General features: G+C 42.7%; 1 protein-coding gene across 16 annotated transcripts in view; it reads left to right on the forward strand.

Annotated features, from left to right (window-relative positions):
• The window catches only part of FGGY (FGGY carbohydrate kinase domain containing), a 385,020-nt gene that overhangs the window by 245,229 nt on the left and 115,046 nt on the right, over window positions 1–24,745 (forward strand). For 15 of the 16 annotated variants that reach the window (XR_008389735.1, XM_053655576.1, XM_053655571.1 and 12 more), the window contains one exon: window positions 11,563–11,670. The exons of the other annotated variant lie outside the window; for it this stretch is intronic. Coding sequence is in view for 14 of the 15 variants with exons in the window: in XM_053655576.1 (XP_053511551.1) it covers window positions 11,563–11,670 (108 nt within the window). In the remaining variant the exon portion in view is untranslated. The remainder of the gene's footprint in view (window positions 1–11,562; window positions 11,671–24,745) is intronic. 16 annotated transcript variants of the gene reach the window in all.

Consider the following 24,745-nt stretch of genomic DNA (forward strand, 5'->3'; position numbering starts at 1 on the left):
CTCTCTCTCTCTCTCTCTCTCTCTTTCTCATGTTAGAAAACTCCATGCTATCTGTTGCGTTTGCAAGGGCCATATTCCATTCAGGGCACAGGAAGAGCTGGGCTGGCTCTAGGCGAGCATTAACGAAGCCGCTGTCTGCCTCCTTTGTCTTTGTCTCTCCTTTTTACAACCTTCTTCCCCCCCCCCTCCTCCCCACAAAAAAAAGTGTCTTGGGAAGGGTGTGGACTCTTGAGTCAGAATTGAGTTTAAATCCTGGTTTTGCCCTGTTTGTAAGCCTGGGAACTTAAGTTGATACCTCTGAACCTTGGTTCCTTTCTCCATGAAAACTGGTTGTAATACAGGCTGGCCCAGCATCTTAGGAAAAGGACCGTATGCAAAAGTGGCCAATGGGGGATGACAGAAGGCTTCATCACATGTGTCACTTCAGCTGATTACAGTGGCTCCCTGGCACACTGGACACGTAGTCCAGAAATGGCAGGAAGGAAAGACGGCCGTGATTGGTTGGTCGCCGGGATGCTGGTGTCATTTATGTGCTGTCCCCCGTAACACAGGAGGTAGCCAAAGAATGTTGGATTTCACATCCTCTTTCTCATCTCTCTTCTCCTGACCTCTTCCTGTCCAACCATCACTGTGTTCTAATTCATCAGTCTGGTCAGATGTAAGGGGTCACCTCCTTCACCCCAAGTCCCAAAGCTGACATTTAATAAACACTTGTAAGTATATAACGCTTTTCAGTTACTTAGTAGGGGAGCTACCCAAGAGTTTGTGGGTCGTTTGTAATTCACTTTGTCCAGTCAGTTTGGCCTTGTCATCTTCGATCAGACCAGAGATGGACAGAGAGTTCTGCATGTGAAGAGTCAGCGGGTCTAGACTCGCGGGGACATGTCCCAGGTTCTCTGTACGACACCTGGGAAGCAGGAGCAGGTTCTGTTTGGGGAGCACTTCCTAAAGGCAACGATTGATTCATCCACACAGACATCCTGACTTCTGTGAAAAGATGCTCTGATATACATCACCCAAGGCGCTCTTTGACCTTAATATGCTTTTAACAGAGTAAACCCCCAGTTGTCTTCATTCCCAGTGAAAGATGTTACGGGGAGAAGTTAGCCCATGTAAGTGAGTGTTGACTCTTATCCCGCCGTCTTCTCTGGAGCCCGTGTCCCCCCCCCCCCCCCCGTGCCTCACTTTAGAATTCTAGTCAAGGTGTCAGGGTTTACTTTTTAAAATTAAAACGATGCATATACATTACAGGTCTGTAAACGAGGCCCTATTTGCTTTATTTTTCAGATGAACACATCAAGGAACAAGGTCCCAGGTCAAGTTAAGACAGACCATTGAGAGTCAAACCAGAAATGCTAAGTCTGTGGTCAGATTTATAAGATGATACCTGAGGCCAGACTGGTATCCAGCAAAGTGTCATAAGGGAAGTGTAGAGACTGATCAGGAGTAGGGCAGCAAGAAAAGCGTCTGGGATTTATCGGGCGAACATCAGAGGTCTCGTGGAGGCCCTGTGCAATAGGGTGCCATGCGTCCGTTGCAAGGGAAGTGGTTGTGTGGTCCTGTCTGTACCTGCTCCTCAGCCTCGCCTGGGAGACTGCCCCCAGGTGTCTGTTCAGCTGAGCCCTAAGATCTGTACGAGGGAGCTGCTTTTCCCGATAGCTAGTGTAGAATCAAATCAGAGCATTGGCTGGGCCATGTTTGAGAACTGCTTAATAAGCTGGTACTCTGCTCACTCCTGGGGGATGTAACAGAAAGAAAAGGTGTGCTTGTGATTCTGACGCTCTAACTCACAGTGCGACAGCAGAGCAGCAGAACGAAGAGTCCATTCGGACACATTCCTACAGAGCTCTCTTCCTCCTCATTATCTCCTTCTCCCACCCCAGCCCACCCGGCCCTCCTCCCTTACAGAATCCACAGAGGGGACCAGTAATTACTTATCTACCACAGATTGCTTGGGCTGTAAAAAATAGGAAAGACATGATATTGTATCTTTGGAGTCATAGAGCTCTTAAAGCTTTCAAAACTGAAAACCAGTCCGAGCCCCTCGAACCAGTCAGTGAGGCGCACAGAGAAGGCCAAGTCCAGCTTCTTGTGCCGGGGAAAGAAAATTTGGAAGAAGTTTAGAAAGGCCTCAAAGTTTTCTTGGCTATTCAGTCTTTTGCAAAGCAACTTTGGGTGCACTAAGTATAAGTGAACGAGAAACATACAAACTATATTTCTACTGTGATCATATAAGGGTTTCAGAATGCTGAAGAATGAGGAATTAAAGCTTTAAGGAATCCAGAATACTTTGAAAGTAATTCAGGACATCGTAGGCGATATTTGGCTTCTTCCCTCTATCCCAGATTCGGAGACCACAGAGGTACTTCCATACTCACTGTTACTTAATTCCAGAATTTGGGACGAGTGCCAAGACTGACGAGTACTGAAACCGACTCATACAAGTTCTAGCAAGTGAGACCAGTCCCCAGCAAGTGCCGAGTGCTGAAACATTTTTTTTTGCTCATCAAAACATGACGAGTGCAGGGTTTGACAAGTTTTGAAGCTGACAGGTACTGAGGTGTGACTGAACTTGGTTGGGTCACAAACCAGCTCACTGCCATCCCTGCCTACTCAAACTGCAAAACCCCAGGAGTTCTCTGCGAACAAGTTTTATATATTCTTATTTTGCTCAAACTGAAATAAAGGGATTGGGTTTCTAGGAAGGGCACACTCTTTACCGGGGGACTCTTAACCTTTCAGAAACCTCCACATAGTGGAGAGGATTGTTGAGCAAGCTGGACCTTTATTAGTCGCTTGCCACTTACAGGTGATTGGACATGTATTATAATCTAGTGGTGCTCTTCATGTTAGGGACCTTGTTATGTTAATGATAAGCTTAGCAATGTGCTGCATTTGTGTGGTGATTCAGTTCACAAAGGATCTTCCATACAGATTACATGTTAAGTACACATTCCATATATATTTATAGGTAGAGGTATGCACACTTATATAATGTGTGTCCTGACAGTCTGGAAGTCCAGCGGGTGCAGGGGCGATGCTGGGAGAACACTGAGCTGGCACCGGGGAAGGAGTCAGGGCTCAGAGAAAGCATCCCAGAGCAGGCAGTTTTGAGCTGCCATGTGAGGGTTAGTCAGGGAATGCCTCTTAGATGGAGAGAAGAGAATTTACGAAGGAGAATAGATGAGAAAGAAAATGGCACACTTGGGGAATTTCTAGGCTGTCGTGGGCTTGTTACAGTGAAAAATGATGGGGCAATGGATAGAGAAATGATAACATGTGTGATTAGGCCAGACAAATAGATAAAAGCCAGATCAGAACAGTCTCATATGTCACAGGAAATGTCTAAAGGATCTCAATAGGGGAAATGATACAATTGGGTTTGTGTTTTAGAAAGACCATTGTGCTGGAGGTATAGAAGCTGGAGTCTCTGAGCCAGACATGTGGGGTTGGAGGGTGGAGGACAATATGTGGGGCAGGAACGCCAGCTTAATCACTGTTGCAATAATCCAAGCAAGAGGTGATAGAGGACTGGACTAATACAGTGGCAATGGGGAGACACAGAACAGCTTGTATTTGAAAAACAGAGGTGACAGTACATGCAGCCTGTGGTGGGGGAGGAGAGAGATGAAAATGTCAAGAATGACATCCCGGGGGATGGGTAAATAGGGTGCCATTCATTCAGGCAGGTACCCCAAAACAAGAGGAAGGATGGCAAGTTCTATTTTAGACAGGTCGATTAGACATTCAAATGTCCAACATAGACCTGAAGAGCAAGACCCGAGTTTGGGATAAAAATTTGGGACTCAGCTGCATAAACATTGTTTATCACACACATGGAAATGGATGGGCCGTCCTCAGAAGATGTGGTGGGTGAGGGCAACGCAGAGGAGACCATCCAGGAGGAAAGAGGAAGAAGAACTTGTCAAATATCCAGACCTAATTAAGGGCTGGACCTGAACCCAAGACTTTGGGCTCTGGATCTTTCCACCGTCCCAAAAAAAAAGAGTAGAATTAAACCTGTTGCTTCATATTTTCTGAGGACATTTATGTCCTAGGATATTTATATACATTATACCACTTAGGACTCATAGAAAAACTCTGATAGATGAGATGATCCCCATTTATAGATGAAGAAACTGAGTCTCAGAGAGAATCAAAGGCTAATAAATGACCTAACCAGAACTGAAACCCAGATTTATCTGACTCCAAGGTCTGTCCTCATATTACTAAATTTACACTTTCTGTTTCCTCCCTGTTTTGCAGAGGCAAATAAGCCATTAAAATTGAATCCGAGAAGTGCAGACATAGAGGTGAATGCTTCGAGTCCCCATTCATCAGCGGAATTCTCTATGCTCTTTTTTGTATTGTGTACTGAGTTGGGAGTTGGCTGGAATGTGTATGAATGGTTTTTTTCTAGTAAGATGATAGCACAGTCCATTTGGAAGGAGGGATGAGCCACCACGGAAATACTCGGTCCCACACATGCTTGCGGCTAGCCTCTAAATTCCCAACCTGGCTGGAGGCACTCAAACAAAACCTCCTGCTCCCCTCCAGGACCACTGGCGCCTGCCTCCTACCCCAGCCAGAGGCTTAGGCCACCCTCCGCATGATGGGGAGGGGGAAGGCAGAAGTTAATGGGGCTGGAGTTGCTTTGCTCTGAGCCCAGTCATCTCTCCCAAAGTGGGAGTGAGCAGGCGCCTGGGCTTTATCACTGCAGGGAAAGCCAGCTGACAGTGACAGAGCCTTAGGAGAAACGCAGCCGGTGGTATCCCACATGGAGCCAGCGTGGACACAGCCATGAAGAGAGGCAGGAGCACAGGGAGAAAGGCTTCTAATCCCTGCTCCACCACTTCTGATCCTGGTGATCCTGGGCAGTTTGCTGACCCCCCTCATGCCCGTGCCTGTCTGTCCAGCTGGGAGTGGGCTGCAGAGGTTTGACTCCACACACTGTCAGGGTAATTGGAATCTGAAAGCAAATGCACCCTCACAAGTCACGCGATGCCTGACTTACTTCCCAGCCCAATGCTGTATCTCAGCTCCTTCTAAGCGTAAACTTCAGGAGGGCAGAGATTAAGTCTCTGACGTGGCTCAGAGGCCTGTCTTTCTATATTTTTTCATGTTTAAAACAGTTGTTTGAATTCAGTAAATATTGGATTGGCCGGAAAGTTTGTTCAGTTTTCCTGTAAGCTAGCTTTAGTACTTCATAGTTGTCTTTCACTTCATTCAAGTAATTTTGAATGAAGTGTTAGCTGTCATATCAGTGTGCACTTAAAAAAACTTATCAAAATTGTTGAATTTTCATGTAGCCATTTTAATATTAAAGATGGAAGAAAATAGACAACATTTTCTGCATATTATGCTTTATTATTTCAAGAAAGGTAAAAACACAACTGAAACACAGAAACAAAAAAAGATTTGTGTGGTGTATGGAGAAGATGCTGTGACTCATCGAATGGTTTGTGAAGTTTTGTGCTGGAGATTTCTCTCTGGACGATGCTCCGCACACAGTTAGGTAGACCAGTTGAGGTTGATAGTGATCAAATCAAGATATTAATTGAGAACAGTCAACATTCTACCACACAGGAGACAGCCAACATACTCAAAATATCCAAATCAGCAAAAATATTGGTGAAAATGAAAAACATGTCTTTTATGGAAAAAACTAAGCAGTCTTTTTGGCCAACCCAGTATTTAATCAGCTAATGTGAGATATTATCGATAGTAGCCAATAAATACATCCAGTGAAGGTTATAGTGAAGTAACCCTGCAGTGACCTTGGCCACAGGTCAGAGGGGCAATAGAGCAAAGTGAGTACTCAGAGCAGCTCCAAGAGGCGACCCAATGCAACCCCATGAACCTCAGGCCATGTGAGGGCAGCGTCTGTGTGGAAACAGCTTGCTGGAGAGTTCTGGTTGACCAGCTGGGGTAGAATGACTCAACATCATGCAATCTTAGAGGGTTTCAAAGACAAGAGAGATATAAAACATCTCTAGTCCAATTTATTTCTGAAAATGAGGAGGAGAAGGTCTAGAGCGGGAAATATATTGGTAGTTCAGAGCTTGTATCCTGAAATTCCTCTCTACTATTTACTAGTTATTTGATCTCCTTCAGCTTAGATTTCGTCATTTGTGGAATAAGTATAATAATAGGACCCTTTCTCACTGGGTTGCCATGAGTAGTAAATGTGACAGTGACTCTAAAGAGCCTAGAAGCTTCTTTGGCACAATAAGAAGCCTGCAGTAACATTAGCAATTACTATTTTATTATTTCTCATTATTATCCTTGTTTCTATGTTATTATTGACTGACGTAGAGAGTGGTTTGTTTCACTGAGGCTTTTTTTCAGCCACAGCCTTTCAAAAATTGATTTTTTTGACAAGCAGTAGGGTATGTTGATGCAAAAATATATCCATCCTTCAAACCATATTATTTTTTTTTATTTCAAGTAAATTGCAGAACTTTAAGCTAAGCCCTCATAAAAATCAAAATGCTTCTTCAGCCTCATGACGGAGCCTCGCCCACACGGCCCTTCCTGCTTGGGATGCCCCTCCTTCTCTGCCTCAGAAAACACCCACCCCTCCTTCCAGCCCAGCTCCGGTGTTGACTGACTGCTCCAGTGAGGTGCTCCGCCTCCCAGGCAGTTTGAGCCCCTCCCATACTCCTCTCCTACCTTACCTAACACTTAGCATGCGTCCTCATAGTTTTTCTGTCTTCTGGTCAGACTGGGTGCTCCTTGAGGAAAGGGGCCACGTCACACTACTGCTATTGTTGTTATTATTATTATTATTATTATTATTATTATTATTTTGCCTTATTATTTTTATAGCCTTATTGCTGATCTCAGTGCCTGGCATATGGTGTGTAGTCAAATATTTTATTTCATTGTGGCTTTCATTAGCTTTCTTTATATTACACATAATGAGAGATTATATCAAATGTCTGCATACAGTTTAAACAATACTAAACTGAATACCCATGTACCAACATCCATGGAAAAGAATGTTGTGAAAGAAAACATTGCCATTACCTTTTACATGCAAATTTTAACTGTAAATGTTAACTATCTTTTTTGTTCTGTTTTGCTTCATTTGAAGCAGTTTTGAATCTCGATTTGATCATGTTCAAAATAAATAGTCCTCCAAGTTTATGTCACCTGAAAATATGATAAGCTTTACTTCTATATCCTCTTCTACTTCATTATTAAGAATGTTACTGAGCCCTGGCTGGTGTAGCTCAGTGGACTGAGCACAGGCTGTAAACCAAGGGGTCACTGGTTCGATTCCCTGTCAGGGCACATGCCTGGGTTTTAGGCCAGGTCTCCCGTAGGGGGCATGAGAGAGGCAACCACACACTGATGTTTCTCTCCCACTCTTTCTCCCTCCCTTCCCCTCTATCTAAAAATAAATAAATGAAAATTTTAAAAAAAAGAATGTTGACTCAGTAGACCAAGGATTAATCAAGAGACCTGACATGGTTTCTCTTACGTTGGATGTGGTCATTCAACCCAGTCACCTGACTGGGCCATCATACAAGCCTCCTTTCAAGGAGAAATAAGGTTTATTTGGTATTTAACACAAATGATATTTGTGCCAGGTTACTTAATCTTTCCAACATTCACATTATCCCTCCCATGTTGGAATGAGGAAACTGAGGCCCAGACAGTGTAAGGTCTTCTGGCTGGAATGGCAGTTGTGAATGGAATCAAGTTAGGACTCTGACTCATTCATGCTCTCTTCTTTGTTTTTCACAACTATATCAGGAAAACTTACCAAAGCCTTTTGGAAATGAAGTTTCCCTAACCTACTTGTGTTCAAGGTCAGGTGTGTTCAGTTTGAGCGAGTCTGTGTTTCTAATGGCTCTTGCTTTCTGCCCTCAAAAGGCGAATGAAGGGTTCAAATGGTAGCCTAAAAACATGGCCATATTTTGGCAGAGCCGCAAATAGATCCCAGAGAGTGTGATGCCTCTCTGCTTTGTGTTGTCATAGCCTTGGGTGTGTTATTTAACAGTCTGCTTCAGTTCGGACTTCTGTATAATAGGAATAATGATGGAATCTTTCCTTAGGATTTTTATGAGGAGTAAGTGATTTAATTCCTGTAATGTGCTTATAATAAGGCCTTTAGTAAGTATCCAGTCAATCTTAGCTACTGTCGTTGCCAGCAGCACCATTATTACTGGGAAGTCAGCATCCTATAAGGACACCTGTTGTCAGCAGAGGAAAATGGACTCTCTCCTTTTGGCTAAGAGAGCAGCCTCCAGGCCAAGTTAGCCATCAGCATGGAAATGGCTTTCAGCAAAATATTTTTAAATATTTAGGTTTATTGCAAAGGAGTGAAGCACACATAAATATACAAATGTGCCTTCTCTTTCTCTCTCCCTCAAAACAAACTATTACTTGGTTTCTCCAAGAGCACGGAGTTTAGGAGCGCTTGGAAGTGGTCTGGGAAACAGCGCCGTGTCTTCGTCGCCTTGCTTTACTCAGCATGTCTGATGAGAAGCATGTGCCATTCCAGACGTCTGAGCACAGACTGGAGTCAACGCAAAACCTTCTCCCCGGACAGAGCCAGGCAGAGCCTCCACCTGACGTTTCTGAGAAGCAGAACCACAGTGTCCAACAAGGTTCTGCTGCAGCTGCCCCAGGAACGTGCTGAAACTGTGCGATTTGGTGGGGGAGCAATGCGTGACCTTTGGAACGCTGGCCATTCTGAGCAATTTATTTATCCAATTAAAAAAACATATATGGTTCGAGGCCAACATCTGTCTGAGTTCAGATCCCACCTTGGCCAGTTACTCACTGTGTGACCATGGACAGCTTTTTCAACCTCTCTGAGACTAATCTGTTAAATGGGGCTACATGTTCTGGAAGGGAAGGGGTGCAGGGCATAAAAAGAGACAAACTTATTTTGGTGGGTGTCCATCTGCCTGTCCTTTTAAACCCTGGGGCCCAGGAGATTATGAATATGGACGGTCTTATTCTCCCCAAAGCAGCTTAGGGAGCAGTTTTAGTGCTGGCGTATGATAAAATTTTCACTGGTGAAGATGACGTGATAAAAGTGAAACCCATCAAGTGTTCCTTCTCTGGCTGGAACACTTCATATCACTCACACTCATACACAAATGCACACACACACCCTCGCACCTCTCTGGATAATTTCTATATATGTTTTTCATCATCTTCTATAAAAGCCTCCCCTGACCCCTAGATTATGTACCTCACTTACACGCGCTTATAGTAGCCTTTCATTTTCCTTCATTTCCTTATGGCAGTTTGTAACCCCACGTTTGTGGGACGATTTTATCAACATCTGTCTCAGGGTGACCGATCAGTGTCCCAGTTTGCCTAGGACTAAAGGGTTTTCCAGGGCACAGCACTTTCCCTGCCAAACCTCAGGAAGTGCTGGCCAAACCTGAATGGTTGCCCCCTGGTCTGCCTCTGTCGGGCACGCAGGCTCCAGGAGGGCCTGGGACTTGCTCCTTTTGTTCGCCATTCATGCCCAGCGCCTGGCACAAGTGCGGTCACTACAGGAAACGTAGTTCGGGAAACGTCCTCTGAACCAGTAAGAAAAGGAGTGACTCTGTCAATGGAAGCTCAGCTGTCTTTTCTTGTAGAAACCGGTCTATTTTCCCTGAGATTATTTTTTCTGTTTGAGGTGTAAGATGTCTCTTTTTCATAAATTCTTTTCATTTGACAGCATTTAACGTTGACAGTGTTGTGAGTTTCCTTGTCTTCCCTTACCTCCTTGCTGTCTGGGAGTTAGAAATCCTTCTTATTTGAGGGCTCATAGTTTAGTGAAAAGGGAACTATAATAATTGGGGTCAAGACATTTAAAGAAGGTTTGTCCCTGTGCTAAGATGCTGGACTATAAATTTTATGAGGGCAGAAATTATATATGTTTAGTTCATTTCTGTATCCCCAGGACCTGGCACGGGACCAAGCATATAAGAAGGGCTGAATAAATATTTGTAGAATAAATGAGTGGCCGATTCTCTGTCCAGCCTCAGGACATGCAGAAGTGGACCTTGTGTGCCTAGTTCCCTTTGATCCCCCTCCCTCAAACTGTACCTTTCCACAAACATAATTACGACGTCAGCGTCCATCCCTGCTGGATAGATGAGAAGCATGTGCCAATCCAGAGGAGTGAACACATGGTCCATCCTTGTCTGTCCTGGCTTTTCTCTTTATATATTTTCCTAACACTTGAAAGGACTTCCATGGGCGGCTACAAAAAGTGGCGGCGCCTTGACTGTTCAGTGCACCTCACCTGTGCAGCATTGTTCTAGCTCTTTTCTTCTTCTTTTTTTAAAAAAAAGATCTTTATTTATTTTTAGAGGGAGGGAGAAGGAGAGGGAGAGAAACATCAATGTGTGGTTGCCCCTCAAGCACCCCCTACTGGGCACCTGGCCCACAACCTAGGCATGTGCCTTGACTGGGAATCAAACCTGCAACCCTTTGGTTCACAGGCTGTCACTCAATCCACTGAGCTTCACCAGTCAGAGCTCCCAACTTTTTTCTTGACCTGAAATGTCTGTTCTGTTTATCTGGTGAAATCCTATAAGTCTAAGCTTATGTCCCATTCTCTAAGAAGCCACCTCTAAAGCATTTCCCTCCTCACTCCCCACCACGATATAAGTTTGTCTCTACCATCCCATGGACCACACTGTATTCCCTTTGTCTGTTTACTTGTGGAACTCCCTCAAGATGGGCAGCTTCTTATAGACAAGGAAGAACTCTGATTCATTTCTGTGTCTCCAGCACCCAGGAGAGGGAGATGGCATCCTGTAGGGTGACTAATAAATGTGGGTAGAAGGAAGGGAATGTAGCAGTTATCTATTACCATAAAAATGCTCAGTAACAAACACAACATCTTAGTGACATACAACAAGACATGTTTTTGTTCACAAACCTATCAGATGGCTGGGCGATTCTGGTGATCTGGACTTGTTAGCTACTTGTCCACTAGGAGGATTTGCCAATCTTGTTTTTGCTCTCTCATCATGTATGTACACGAGCATCACCTGCAACAGCTGTGTTGCATGATTTCCACCCAGCAGGCTCGCCGGGGCATGCTCTCCTGGCAGAGGTGGAGGAGCAAGTGGAGGAGTGGAGGAACACACAGGCCTCGAGGATTGGGCCTGGACAACTGGCACAGTGTCCCCTCTGCCTCACTCTGTTGGCCAAAATAAAGTACCAGGCTGGCCCAGATTCAAGATCCATGAGAGGAGCTGCAAGGTCACATTGCAAAGGGGGCGGAATCATGGATGGGTAGAAAAGGGGACCATTTTTGCAATCCATCTCCCATGGAGAGGGAGCCAGTGAGGAAATGTCTTATTAGTTTCTTTCCAAAAATGATGTCTTTTGCTATCCTGGCATCTTAATGAATTGATCGCAAAGATTTCTGGAGATGAAGCCACGCCTTTTCTTTGGAGGTAGTGACTTCCCCACTATAAGAGGTATTTAATAAGAAGCTGAATTTCATAGTCATAGGAACACCAGATGAGAGAAGAAGGCTCCATCTAGTCCTGAAGGTCGGTATTTTCACATATTTTGTCCTTTTCTTTCCAGATTAGCAAAGATCCGATTTTTGTACCAGGTGTCTGGGGTCCTTATTTCTCAGCCATGGTTCCTGGGTTCTGGCTAAATGAAGGTGGACAGAGTGTTACTGGGAAATTGGTAAGCTGACACTTTTTCATTATGGTCTTTAATGTTTTTATACCCACGACTAGCTCATTTTGTCACACTACCCATATACTGAGTATCTGGAAGTTTTGCCGAACCCTAAATGAGAAGAATTAACTTTTTCTTACTGTACAGTCTGACAGAGGGTACACAGCATGTGCTTGCTGAAGGAACCAGTGTTGGTCTAGGCGATGATGACTAACCTGGCTTCCCATCTCGTTCACACAACAGTCCGTTTTCTCATGGCAGCGAGAGTGATACTGTACTTTGTAAAAAGGACCATGCTACTCTCCAGCCCAAATCCTTCAGTGGTTCCTCATAGCCCTTGGGCATAGTTCAAATAGTTTCCTGTGTGCATCATTTTCTTTGTGGGGTATCCCCTCCAGGTCCACACACGTACTTGTCACCAAGGCTAGATCACCTTACTCAGAGCATCCCCAGGACTTTGTGCCTTTGTATGGGCTGGTCTCCCTGCTCAGAGAGTTCTTTACCTCGTTGATAATTTTACTTGTCTTTTAAGACACACCTCTACTTGTCATATTCTGTTATTCTTACTGGTTTATCATTGTTTCTTTTCCAGAAATATGGGAGCTCCTTAAAGTCAGGGATGCTTCTCTTTGTATCCAGCTCAGTTCTTAGAAGGTGCTTGCTAAAAATTTGTTGAGTGCCTGCAGTTGTCTAACAGGGAAGACGGAGTTCGATAAAAGTGAGCTGAGCACTGAGCCAGAGGTACAAGGCACAGAACTGGCACAAAGCAAGGTTAAGAAACTCTTTGCAGGGAAGCAGGCATTTGTGCTGAGCCTTATAAGATAAATAAGAACAAACAAGGCAAAGAAGGGTAGGAATACTCTTCTAGGCAAGAGAACTGGCATAGGAACAAGGACATGGGAGTGAAAATAACAAGGCATATTTGAAAGTAATTGCAAATAGTCCAGAATTTCAGTGGTGGCATCAACTTGTCTTATAATGAATGACTTACAATTAAAGAGAGTTGGGCAGGGACCACATCATAAGAATCCCCTGTAAAGCATGCTAAGGAATTGAACTTTATGTAGCAGATGTAAACCAAGGGGAAGCAGTGAAAGGTTTGGAAAATGGACAGGAATGCTCAGATCTCAGTCGTTAGAACTCTGGCTAGCAGCACTGGGGAAGAAGGCCCCCAGTGTGTGTGGCTGGAGCCAGGGAGACCAGAGTTAGTAGGTTAGTCCACAGACAAAAAGCCATGAGGGCTTGAATGGGGACAGTGTCAATGATGACTGAGAGTTCAGGTCAGATCAGCTGGCCCCAGAGGGATTCCAGACTTAGACTCAATCACCCAACCTCACTTTTGCTATGTTCTATTGAAATCATCTGTTTATGGCCTGATTTTCCCACCAGCTCTTTTAAATGTTCAGGCAAATTAAAAATGATCTGATCCAAAGCTGGATGGGGATGCAAATAACCACTAGTTTCCATTTTTTAGTATATTACTATTTCATACTTAGCTATCTGAAATTCTCTTTCTTTTTTTTAACTTCTTTATTGATTATGCCCTTACATTTCTATTCCCCCCTCCATTCCCCTCCACCCTGTATACCCCTCCCCCACCATTTCCCCCTTTAGTTCATGAACACGTGTCTCAAATTCTTTAGATTCTGTATTTCCCCTACTATTCTTACCCTCCCCCCTATCTATTTTCTATCTACTGTCTATGCTACTTATTTTCTGTACCTTCTCCCCCTTTCTCCTTCTCCCCCCTTCTCCTTCTCCCACTCCTCTGTTGCTAATCCTCCACGTGATCTTCATTTCTATGGTTCACTCCTGATCCAGCTGTCCTCTTAATTTGCTTTTGTTTTAGGTATGGTTGTTGGTAACTGTGAGTTTGCTGTCCTTTCACTGTTCAACTTTTTTATCTTCTTTTTCTTAGGTAAGTCCCTTTAAGATTTCATATAATAAGGGCTTGGTGATGATGAACTCCTTGAATTTGGTCTTATCTGAAAAGCACTTTACCTGCCCTTCCATTCTAAATGAAAACTTTGCTGGATAGAGCAATCTTGGTTGTAGGTCTTTGGCTTTCATGACTTGGAATACTTCTTTCCAGCCCCTTCTTGCCTGTAAGGTCTCTTTTGAGAAATCTGCTGACAGTCTGATGGGAACTCCTTTGTAGGTGACTGTCCCCTTATCTCTTGCTGCTTCTAGGATTCTCTCCTTCATTTGAATCTTGGCTAATGTAATTACGATGTGCCTTGGTGTGTTTCTTCTTGGGTCCAACTCTTTGGGACTCTCTGAGCTTCCTGGATTTCCTGGAAGTCTATTTCCTTTGCCAGAATGGGGAAGTTCTCTTTTATTATTTGTTCAAATAAGTGTTCCACTTCTTGCTCTTCCTCTTCCCCTTCTGGTACCCCTATAATTCAAATTTTGGAACGTTTAAAGATGTCCTGGAGGTTCCTAAGCCTCTCCTCTTTTTTTTTGAATTGTTGTTTCTTCATTCTTTTCTGCTTGGTCATTTTTTCCTTCCTTCTGGTATACTCCCTTGATTTGAGACCCAGTCTCCTTTCCATTACTATTGGTTTCCTTTGCATTACCATTCATTTCAATTAGTTTAGCTTTCATATGTTTCTCTAATTTGTGACTAAAATCAACCAGTTCTGTGAGGATCCTGATCACCAGTGTTTTGAACTGTGTATCTGAAAGTTTGGCTATTTCTTCACTGCTTAGATTGATCCGCTCTGGGGCTATGAGTTGGTCTTGAGCCATTTTTGTTCTGTTCGCGCTGGTAAGTAAGAGGAGCGAAGCCTTAGTTCTTTACCAGGGCAGGGCCACCCAGGTCGCTGGTTTGTGATGCTGTGTGTGGGGGTGTGGTCAGAGAGGGAGCAATGGCGGTCCTCTCCACTAGCCCAGTCCGTCCCACCACTCGCCCCGGCCTATTTATCCGAGCAGAATTGTGCGAGCCTGCTGCCCCGCGCCTTGCGGTCTCAGTGCTCACCTCTTCACTGGTTTATCTGCACGCAAATGCGTGACCTACCGCAGACAGCCAGCCGTGCCTCTTCCCTGTGTCCGCCCGTAGCTAGCCCGTGATCCCCGCCTTCGGCTGCTTGCGCACCACCCAGTCGGGGATCTTTTTGGGTCAACCCGCTCCGCTGCTGGCTTCGCCCCTCTTACCAGTTTAGCTGAGCATTTCGTTTTTTTTTGGACTCCGTATTGTCGATTTTCTGTGTGGTTTGGTTGTGTTTATTGTTGTTAAAAATAGTTATTCTTAGATTTGGTTGTGCACGGAAGCAAGATGCTTCCACCTACGCCTCAATCTTGGCGGAAGTCTCAAATTCTCTTTCAAAGTCAATGGAAGCATAGATGGATGCCTGGCTTCAAAGAGCATGTTCTCTGCCCTTGTTCTTGTGACAGGCTACAGAGATGAATTAAATGAGTTCACCCCCCACCCCACCCCCCGCCATCAGTCCTTGGTTTTCAGGAGCTCATTGTCTGGTGAGGCAACTCTGTGAGTATAAAATAAGTAACATTTGATTGGTCTTAATAACCAGTGCTGGGAATATTGAGAAGCAAGACATCACTGTAGACCTACGCCACATTGAGACTGGGGCTTTATATTTTCCTATTTAACCTAGTACCGTGTATTTATACAACTTTCAATTTAAACATCCATTCCCTTTCTGTGACACATTGAAAACCTAGAGCCGAAATATGGCCCTTTTCATTCCCACATCATGGTGTAAGCACCCTTAGCAGACTCAGACCCAGAACTCATAGACGATACAACCTGGAGGCTGTTTTTTTAAACCAAGGATAATGATCCAGTAAAACAAGTCTTTGTGCTGGATGCCTTGTCCATGAAGCCGTCCATCAACAGGTTTTTGTGGACTTAGTATGCAAATTGAACATCTGTGTCAGCCTGGGAATGCTTTTCTCAGTATTTGGCTGAAAGTTTGCTCTGTTGCTGTTTATAAGCCATCTCTGCCCAAAAGTTATGGTGTCGTAGGGAAGAGTTGGTTACTCTTTTTACCATTAAAAGCACAAACAAGCAACCCTCCCTCCATAATAGTCCAAGACGGTTTTTCATAGGAGTCATGAGCATTGTTGGCCTTTATCTAGTTAGTTGTCTGCGCACCATCAACCGGCCAAGCTGCATTTGGAGTTCCGCTTTGGGCAGTTCTATGTACATAGTTTCCCTGAACACATGGATAAGGCATGATTGACTCATGGCTTCCAGAGAGCGAAATCTTAGGAAATCTACAAGCTAGGATAATGGGGCAAAATCTGAACCAAGCACTAAAGAGACTGTCCACTACAGCATCAGACCAGAGAGGCCGAGTGAAGAGGCAGAAACCACGTATCAACCAGAGATAAAATATGAATAACAGTAATGACGGTGGTGATAACACCAGCAATGCACCTTATTGAATGTGTTATTCATCTATGGGAAGGATTTGTATATGTGATCTTGTTAATCCTCGAATGATATTCATAATAATCACAATATCTAATATTTATTTTGAAGGCTTATTTCCCAGACTTCGTTCCAAGAGCTTTTCATGTGTTTTTCTCCTTTAATCCTCTCAAAACCCCTGAGACAGAAGCAGTTATTGTCCATATTTCACACAAGAGATGCTGAAACTCAGAGTAGTGAGCACAGCCCGGAGAGACTGCAGGTGCTCCGACAGTGGCTTTGCCATGGCTCCCTTGCAGCTCACCTTTCCTTGTCTCCTTTATTCTGTTGTGAATTCTGATCTCTTGTTTTACAGCACACGGTTGTTACACAGGACTCTATAGGAGGAAGTGACCTTGTTTATGTTTTGTTTTATATGCACATCATCTCTCACGTGCCATGTCTGAACGTGTCTGTTTCATTATTCCGTTGTCCACAGTGTATTCTAAACATGCAGTCATTAATACCCCATCTGAAGCAGAAGAGAGGAGAAGGGAGAGGGAAAGAGAATCAAAGGAGGGAAAAGAAGAGAGTTTAGAAAAACAAATATGATCTAAACGCTACATTTGACAAATAGATATGTTGTCTCAGTTTTACAATTAAATACAGATCTTCCATCACAAAGCAAGTTTTTCATTCCAAGCATGTGGCTAGAGTGGCATTTAAAAAAAAAAAGTCCATCTGGTTAATTTTAGGATGAAGAAAAAATAGAATAGGATCTTTTCTGGCTCTGGAACCCTTGCTGTTTCATCCGACTGAGATGTGGACTCATTTTTCACTCGTTTCCAGCTCGTGTCTGTAATATTTATTTCCTCTTAGAAAGGCACATACCCACACCCCATGGACGATTGATGTCAGCTGCATCAATCAAGCACCCATCGAAGACTGTCTTGTGCTTCTCAATACTCGCTCCAGAGCCGTTGTGCAAAACACATTGCGTGTAGCCCAGACTTTTTCCACAGAACAGCAGCCCACGCAGTTACCGCATCCAGAGGCTGAAGCGTATTTCCACCTGGACCTTGGCTTTCCCTCTCTCCACGCACCCTGGTCTGGCTTACTCGAAGTCACTTTTATTGGGGCAGGTGTTGTGGAAGGCAGGCTAAGACAAGTTTCTAAGCCAGCTCTGTGGTGGCATTGCTTTTCTGGGGTAATCCCCTGCGGTGGGGGTGACCTTGAATTGTTTGAACTCAGAATTTAAATTCATGAATTTGAACCACAGGGTCACAATGTAGCAAAGTGCTTTGTGCTGTGGGGATTTTAGGGTTTGTGCATTTTGAGTGCTTATCTGCCTTCTCCCTTGTTGCCTGTGCCCATCAGCCTGGGGCTGGCCTCAGGAAGACAGTCAGCCTTTGTGTGCAGAACTTGCAGTATACACAGTGCTGTACAGGTTATGGAGAGAGTGACTTACTTACTTAACTTCCTTCCTTCCTTCCTTCCTTCCTTCCTTCCTTCCTTCCTTCCTTCCTTCCTTCCTTCCTTCCCTCCCTCCCTCCCTCCCTCCCTCCCTTCCTCCCTCATGATGACTCTGGGCCAGAAAAGAGTATTATCACATGATTCCTGTCTTCTAGTAGCTTGTTATCTTACAGGAAAGTTGGATATAGAATGGGTAATTATAATTTATTGTGGCACATAATAGTAGATGGCACTGCCCCTGCAGCCTACCAGGACTATCTGTTAAGTGCCAAGTGCTTTAAGGCCCTATTGAGATACAGTGTTTCATCTGCTCTTCATGGCATGGCTTCGTGGCCATTGTTGTGATGTCAATTTCACTAGTGAATAAATAGAACAGAATAAACAGAACAGTAAGGTGACTTGAGTAAAGTCTTTCAGTTATAAGGGGGAAAGCCTAGATGCAAACCCAAATCATCTCCCAGAAGCTCCAGATCTTTCCAGAACTGAATCTGACTTTTGCGTTTCTGCATTTCTAAGTGTTTTTTAATTGTTCTCTTGCAGATTCCCTTGGGAATCAATTATTGTTAGTTAGTGTGACTTTCTTTTCAAGTATTTTGAAGGAAATGCACATGGCAGGCTTTGTAAGGCTGTGAGGGAAACGTGTATGCATCGGTATTGACAGGACTGTGGATAGACATAGCTGTGTCCCTGCATTTCACATGAGCTAATTGGAATGACTTCATGGATACAAAGACCAGCTCTACATAAACAAATGCCTCCACGTTCTCCCCTCCTGCCCAGGGGTTCACCCTATTGTTTTGTATATCCACCTGGATTCCTGCAGAGCTGAATTACCTTCTTGCCTCTACTCTTTTCCCCTCTAACCTATTTGTCTTAGTCAGTTGGGGCTTCTCTAAAAACGTACCATTGACTGGGTAGCTTAAATACAACAGAAATTTATTTCCCACAGTTCTAAAGGATGGAGGTCTAGATCAAGGCTTCGTCAGCATGGTCAGATTCTTGTGAAAAGCCCTCTTCCAGCTTACAGAGGGCCGTCTTCCTGGATCGGCCGAAGGGAGAACTCTGGACTCTTCAGACCCTTCTGAGGGTGCTAATCCCACTCATGGACTCCATCTGCTCTCGTGACCCAATCACCTCCCTGAAGCCCCTCCTCCCAGTGCCATCCCATTTGGGATCTCAATGTGCGAATGTTGGGAGGACATGGACTTCCCGTCCATGATATCCTTTCTCAAGATTGCTGTGAAAGCAATCTTTCTAAAACCTACATATGACCCTGTCACTCTTGGTAGTCTCCAATTATCTATAAAATAAAATCCATACTCTTTAGGGTGATGTTTGTTTACACGGCTTGTATTTACTGAGTTCTGCTATGTTCAAGGTACTGTTCTGAATGTGGGAAAGGTAGTGAATGAGGCAGCCTCTTCTGTTCCCCATCTGAAATCTGACCCCTTGTCAAGCTTACATACTAACAAGAGGGGACAGTAGTACACAAGAAAGTGACAAAGCAATAAATAAATTAATTTTATTTTATGGTTTAAGTTGCTAAAATTAGTAGAGGAGGAAAGCTTGGGACTCAGGTAAGCAATTTTCATTTTCAGTAAGGGTAGACCTCACGGGAGTGACATTCAGACAGACAGCGAGGAAGGAAAGGATTCCTGGAGGAAGAACATAACAGGCAAGGGAACAACCAGGGCAAAAGTCCTAAGGGGGTCGCTTGTCTGGGGCACTACAGAAATAACACCGAGGCCACGTGATGGAGCAGAGTGAACCCAAATGGGAGCTGTAGGGAGTTCAAAGAGAGGTAATGGGGGCCACGGTATGAATTTTGGCCTTTACTCTGCATGAAATGGAAGCCATTGGAGAATTATGAGCACATGAGAGATATGATATGACTTAGGTTTCTGAGGGATATTGCTTGCTGCCGCCTGATACGTTGGGAATCATCTCTGGGGTAGGAGTTGGGGAGATAGAAGCAGGGTGACCGGAAAGAGGCAGTAATCCAGCCAAGAGATGGCAGTGGAGCTGGTAAAAAGCAGTCAGACTTTGGATATATTTTGAAGGCAGAGCCAATAGGATTTTCTGATGGAGTGAATGTGCAGCTCACGGAAAAAGAGAGAGGCCCAGGTTTCTGAAGATAGCATTACTGTTGATGGAGAAGATGGATTAAATGTCAGGGAGGCAGGGGGAGGAAGAAGTCAAGAATTACTCCCCATTTTCTTACTGTGGTAACTGATATACTCCTTAAGATGAACTCCATTATTTGTCTTCATCTTAGTAAAGAGCACCATCATTTATATTTTTATTAAAGTCAGAAAATTAGGATTAATTCTTGACTCCTCACTTCCCTTCTCTGCCCACATCCAATCCATTAGAAAGTCCTATTGATTCTAACTCCAAAATATGTATCACCGATCCATCTTTGGTCCTTCGCCTCCTCTCCCAGCCAAACCACCATTTTCTCTGTCCCAGTCTCTGTTAAGTGCATCTTTTTTATGTGGCATATAGTTGGGTCTTGCATTTCTCTGTAGTCTTATAATCTCTGTTCTTCTGGAGTATTTAAACTATCTATGTTTAATATAAAGATGAACATGGATTGAGGTCTTCTATTTTGCATTTTATTATCTGGGTTCACTCGTTGTTTTTTCCTCTGTTTCTGCCTTTCTTCCTTCTTTTGAATTAATGGCACATTTTTAATTTAATCTTTATCGTATTTTTTCCATTACCATTTTAGTCCCCTCATCCCCTCCTCCCCACAGCAATCACCACACTGTTGTCCATGTCCATGAACCCTTTTTCCTTTTTGCTCAGTCCCTCCACCCTTTCATCTCCCCCTCCCCAACTAGCTGTCATCTGCTCTCCATCTATGAGTCTGTCCACAGTTTCCTTGTTAGTTCAGTTTGTTCGTTAGATTCCACATATGAGTGAAATCATATGATATTTGTCTTTCTCTGACTGACTTATTCACTTAGCATAATGTTCTCCAGGTTCATCCATGCTGTCACGAAGGGTAATATTTTCTTCTTGCTTATGGCCAAGTAGTATTCCATTGTATAAATGCCCCATAATTGTTTTATCCACTCATCTACCGATGAGTGGATACTTGGGCTGCTTCCATATCTTAGCGATTGTAAATAACACTGCAATGAACAGTGTGTTGCATATATTCTTTCAAATTAGTGTTTTGGATATTCTCAGAAGTGGAATCGCTGGGTCAAAAGGCAGATCCATTTAATTTTTTGAGCTGTCTCCATACTGCTTCCCATTCTAGTGGCTGCAGCAGTCTGCATTCTCACCAGTAGTGCAAAGGGGTTCCCTTTCTTCACATCCTCACCAGCACTTGTTTGTTGATTTACTGATGATGGCCATTCTCACAGGTGTGAGGTAATATCTCATTGTGGTTTTAATTTGTGTTTCTCTGATGATTAGTGACATTGAGCATCTTTTCATAAGCTTATTTACTATCTGTATGTCCTCTTTGGATTAATTGAATATTTTTCAATTTTATGAATTTTATTTGCATTTCTGTTTGCTTTTTAGGCATCATTTTTTTTGCATTCTTTTTAAAAGATTTCTTTAGGACTTAAAATAAACATTCTAAACTTTTCAGTGTATTTAGAGCACATGTTGTTAAACTTAATGTAAAAATATAAGGACAACCGTAATTGAACAACTATAAAAAAATAAAATATAAATTTTAAAAATTTAAAGAAGCATTCAACTCTATAGTTCCAGTTCTTTATGCTGTAGTTGTTATATGTGTCGTATTACAATATGTATGTTACACACCTCAAAATGCAGTAGTTGTTATGCTATTTGCTTTAAATAGTGTGTTAGTCTTTTTGGACCACCACCACAAAATACCACAGACTGGGCGGCTTAGACAATGGAAAGAGCTCTCTTCCTGGCTGGAACACAGCCTTTCCTAGGTACGTGCATGTAAAGCAAAGGATCTGGTTGGTGTGCCTTCTGCTTATAAGGACGCCAGTTCTAATGGTAGGTTCCTACCCTTATGGTCTCACGTAACCTATCTCCATTAAAGTCCCGATCACCAGGTAGTCACATTGGGGATTGAAGCTTTAACATCTAAATTTTGGGAGGACACAAATGAGTCCATAAGAAACAGTCATACACATCTGAGAGAAATTCTGAGAAATAAAGCATGATCTTTGCATTTACCTGCATATTTACCATTTCCACTGTTTTTAATTTCTTTCTGAAAGTTTAAGTTTCTATCTAGTATTTCCCTTCATCCCGAAGAACTTCCTTTAGCATTTGTTTTTTAAAAATATGTTTTGAAATTTATTTTTAGAAAGAGGGGAAGGGAAGGAGAAAGAGTGGGAGAGAGACATCACTGTGTGGTTGCCTCTCATGTGTCCCCTATTGGGGACCTGGCCTGCAACCCAGGCATGTGTCCTGACTGGGAATCAAACTGGTGACTATTTGCTTCACAGGCCCGTGCTCAATCCACTGAGCTATACCAGCTAGGGCAGCATTTCTTTATTTCTTGCAGATATAATGACAAAAAGTTCTTTTTGTTTTTTGTAGTTAATGAATTTATTTCACCTTCTATCTTGAAAGATATTTTTGTGCAACATCGAATTCTTAACTGACCATTAAGCACCATCGTTTCTTATGAGAAGTCAGCTGTCATTTGCATTATTCTTCCATTGTGTATGTACAGCGTGTGATTTTTCGCTGGCTATTTTGAAGATTTTCTGTGAATCTTTTTTTTTTTTTTAATGGGTGCTCAGGTATGGTGTCCTTTGGATGTATCCTTCTTTCCCCAGATTTAAATTTGTAAATTGCTGTCTTTCACCAAGTTTGGGGAATTTTTAGCATTTATTTATTTAAATATCTTATTCTCATTGTTCTTACTGTAACTCCACGTACACATATTTGAGCATTTTGGCTATTATTCTGACAGGGCCCTGAGAGTGTCTCCTCCCTGACCCCCCCCCACACCAATTAGATACTTTCTCTTAGGTGTATTTTCAAGTTATTTAACTTTTTTTTGTATTATTTCCAATAAGTTGCTAGGCCTATCCACTAAATATTTATTTCAGATACTATATTTATCACTACTACAATTTTCATTTTTAATATTTTTTGCTCTTTTGTATCTGTGTATTAATTATGAGAATATTATCCTTTACATCCTTAAGTAGTGTTCAATTACCACCTTAAAAATTTTTGTCTTCGAATTCTTGTATCTGTGTCATTTCAGGGCCATTGTTCATTAAATGGCTTTCTCTTAAGTGTGAATTAATTTTTCTATTTCTCTATGTCTAGTAATATGGGGTCATATTTTGAACATTGTGCTTTGATATATTCTAAGACACTGAATTCTTATTATTTTCTCTGAAAAGTATTGATTTTTTGTTTTACTAGGTAGTTTATTTGGCTCAATGCAAACCCCAGATTTTGTCTCTACCGTGATGGCACCTACTGACATCTCTCTTGAGTTCTTTTAGCCTTACCCAGATTGTAGTTCACGGAGCCTCCAGGGACTAGTGTAGGTAGCATTGACCTGCATAATGCTGAGCTCCCTGTATATGGCTCTTTCTAGCTGTTACAGTTGCCTTGAACCCTGACCTCTCATTCCTTAGCTGGGAGACTGTGTGTGTCTGCAGTAGGAGCAGTGCTACCGATACCTGATTGGGGCACACCTTCAGGCAACAATCTGTGAGATTGGGATGCGGGTGTGGTGGTGTAGTTTTCTTTACACATGGCTACTTCTTTCCAGCTTTTACCTGATTTTGTTGCTTTCCAGTGTCTTCAGAGAATTATTCCATATATTTGATCAGTGTTTATCATTGTTGTCCTTGGGAAAATTAATATAATATGAACTATTCAGCCCATATAAGAAGTGGAACCCCTGAATGATTTCTTTTAACATAAATGGGATTACATTACTCCCCTGAGGCTTTTGTGTCTTCCATTGTATTTAGAATAAAATCTGAAGCCTTTGCCACAGCCTGCTTAATTCTTCCCACTTCCTACCCCTCACTTTACACAACTTTCCTGTAGACTTACTCCAGACCAGTCTCACTGGACTCCTGACAATTCCTAAGACAGAGGCTGCTCGTCCGAACTGCAGAATCTTTGTGTTTGTTATTCTGTTTACTTAGAAATTCTTGATGCCTTTTTTTATGTCTTAGTTGAAATTTAACCCCTACATTTTTCCTGAACCTTCTCTTTAAATTAGTTCTTCAAATCACTAATCACTCTAATTATTATACTTATTGACTGTCTCTGTCTTTCAATAAAACATAATCTTTACCTGGACAGAGTTCACATCTGTTTTAATTGCAGTGAAGTAGGTATTCAATTAATTCATTTATTTAACTCTATAAAGAACCTTATAGAGGTTATATTTGGGTATTAGCATGCCCATCTTCCGCTCATGGGCGATTCCTTTTATTTATCTTTGTATCCTATTAGATTGATGCTTTGCACAAGGCAGCCATATATCACATTAGTTTCAAGAATAAGTGAACAAATTAAACTGTAAGAATTGCCTACAGTGACCAACTTTGATGGTGACTAAAACCAATGAAACTAATCCTGCATTAAATAAAAATTTATCCACCTATAAGTCAAGTTGTTTTAGGTAAAACTAACATTAAAGTTGTGAAACTTTAAAAAATATTTTCTTCCAGGAATGTTTGTTATTCTTAGGAAACGTTAGGGATGGAAGCCCACAATTCTTTCCAGCAGCGTAAAAGAAATAGTCTAGGTTGGCCTTTCTTCTTTCCTTAGGTTTTCATGAGAATTTCAAGGCTGGGAAAAAGGCAAAATGTTTTCACTTTGAGATAAAGAGACTTGTTAAGCGAAGAGCTGGACTAGCGTAGATGAAAGAAGTGACGTTACAGGTGGACGCAAGTGGAAGACACAGCAGCTGTGACCAGTGAGGAGCATCCATCTGAGCCCAGTGATTTCTTTATCTGTGAGCAAGATAAAGTACAGCCTCAAGACTAATGCAGAAAACGGATCTTCATGCAGAAAAACCCATTGTGCAATAAGATCATTTTGTCTTAGCAGAGTGTTCATAGAACCTAAAATTCTTAAACTCTAAGTTTGCCTTTGTTATGTGTTTTCCTTGCCAACAATTTCAGTATCTCAGGTAATATAGTTCTCTGTGCAATTTTGCAAACAGTTGTTTGTCACATTAATTTGTTAAATGTGTGAGAGAAAAAATTAGATATGTTCTTGTCCGCAATCAAGCCCTGAGTCAGA

This window comes from Artibeus jamaicensis, unplaced genomic scaffold, assembly GCF_021234435.1.
Source record: "Artibeus jamaicensis isolate MK-2021 breed Jamaican fruit bat unplaced genomic scaffold, CSHL_Jam_final scaffold_1019, whole genome shotgun sequence".
Taxonomy (NCBI): domain Eukaryota; kingdom Metazoa; phylum Chordata; class Mammalia; order Chiroptera; family Phyllostomidae; genus Artibeus; species Artibeus jamaicensis.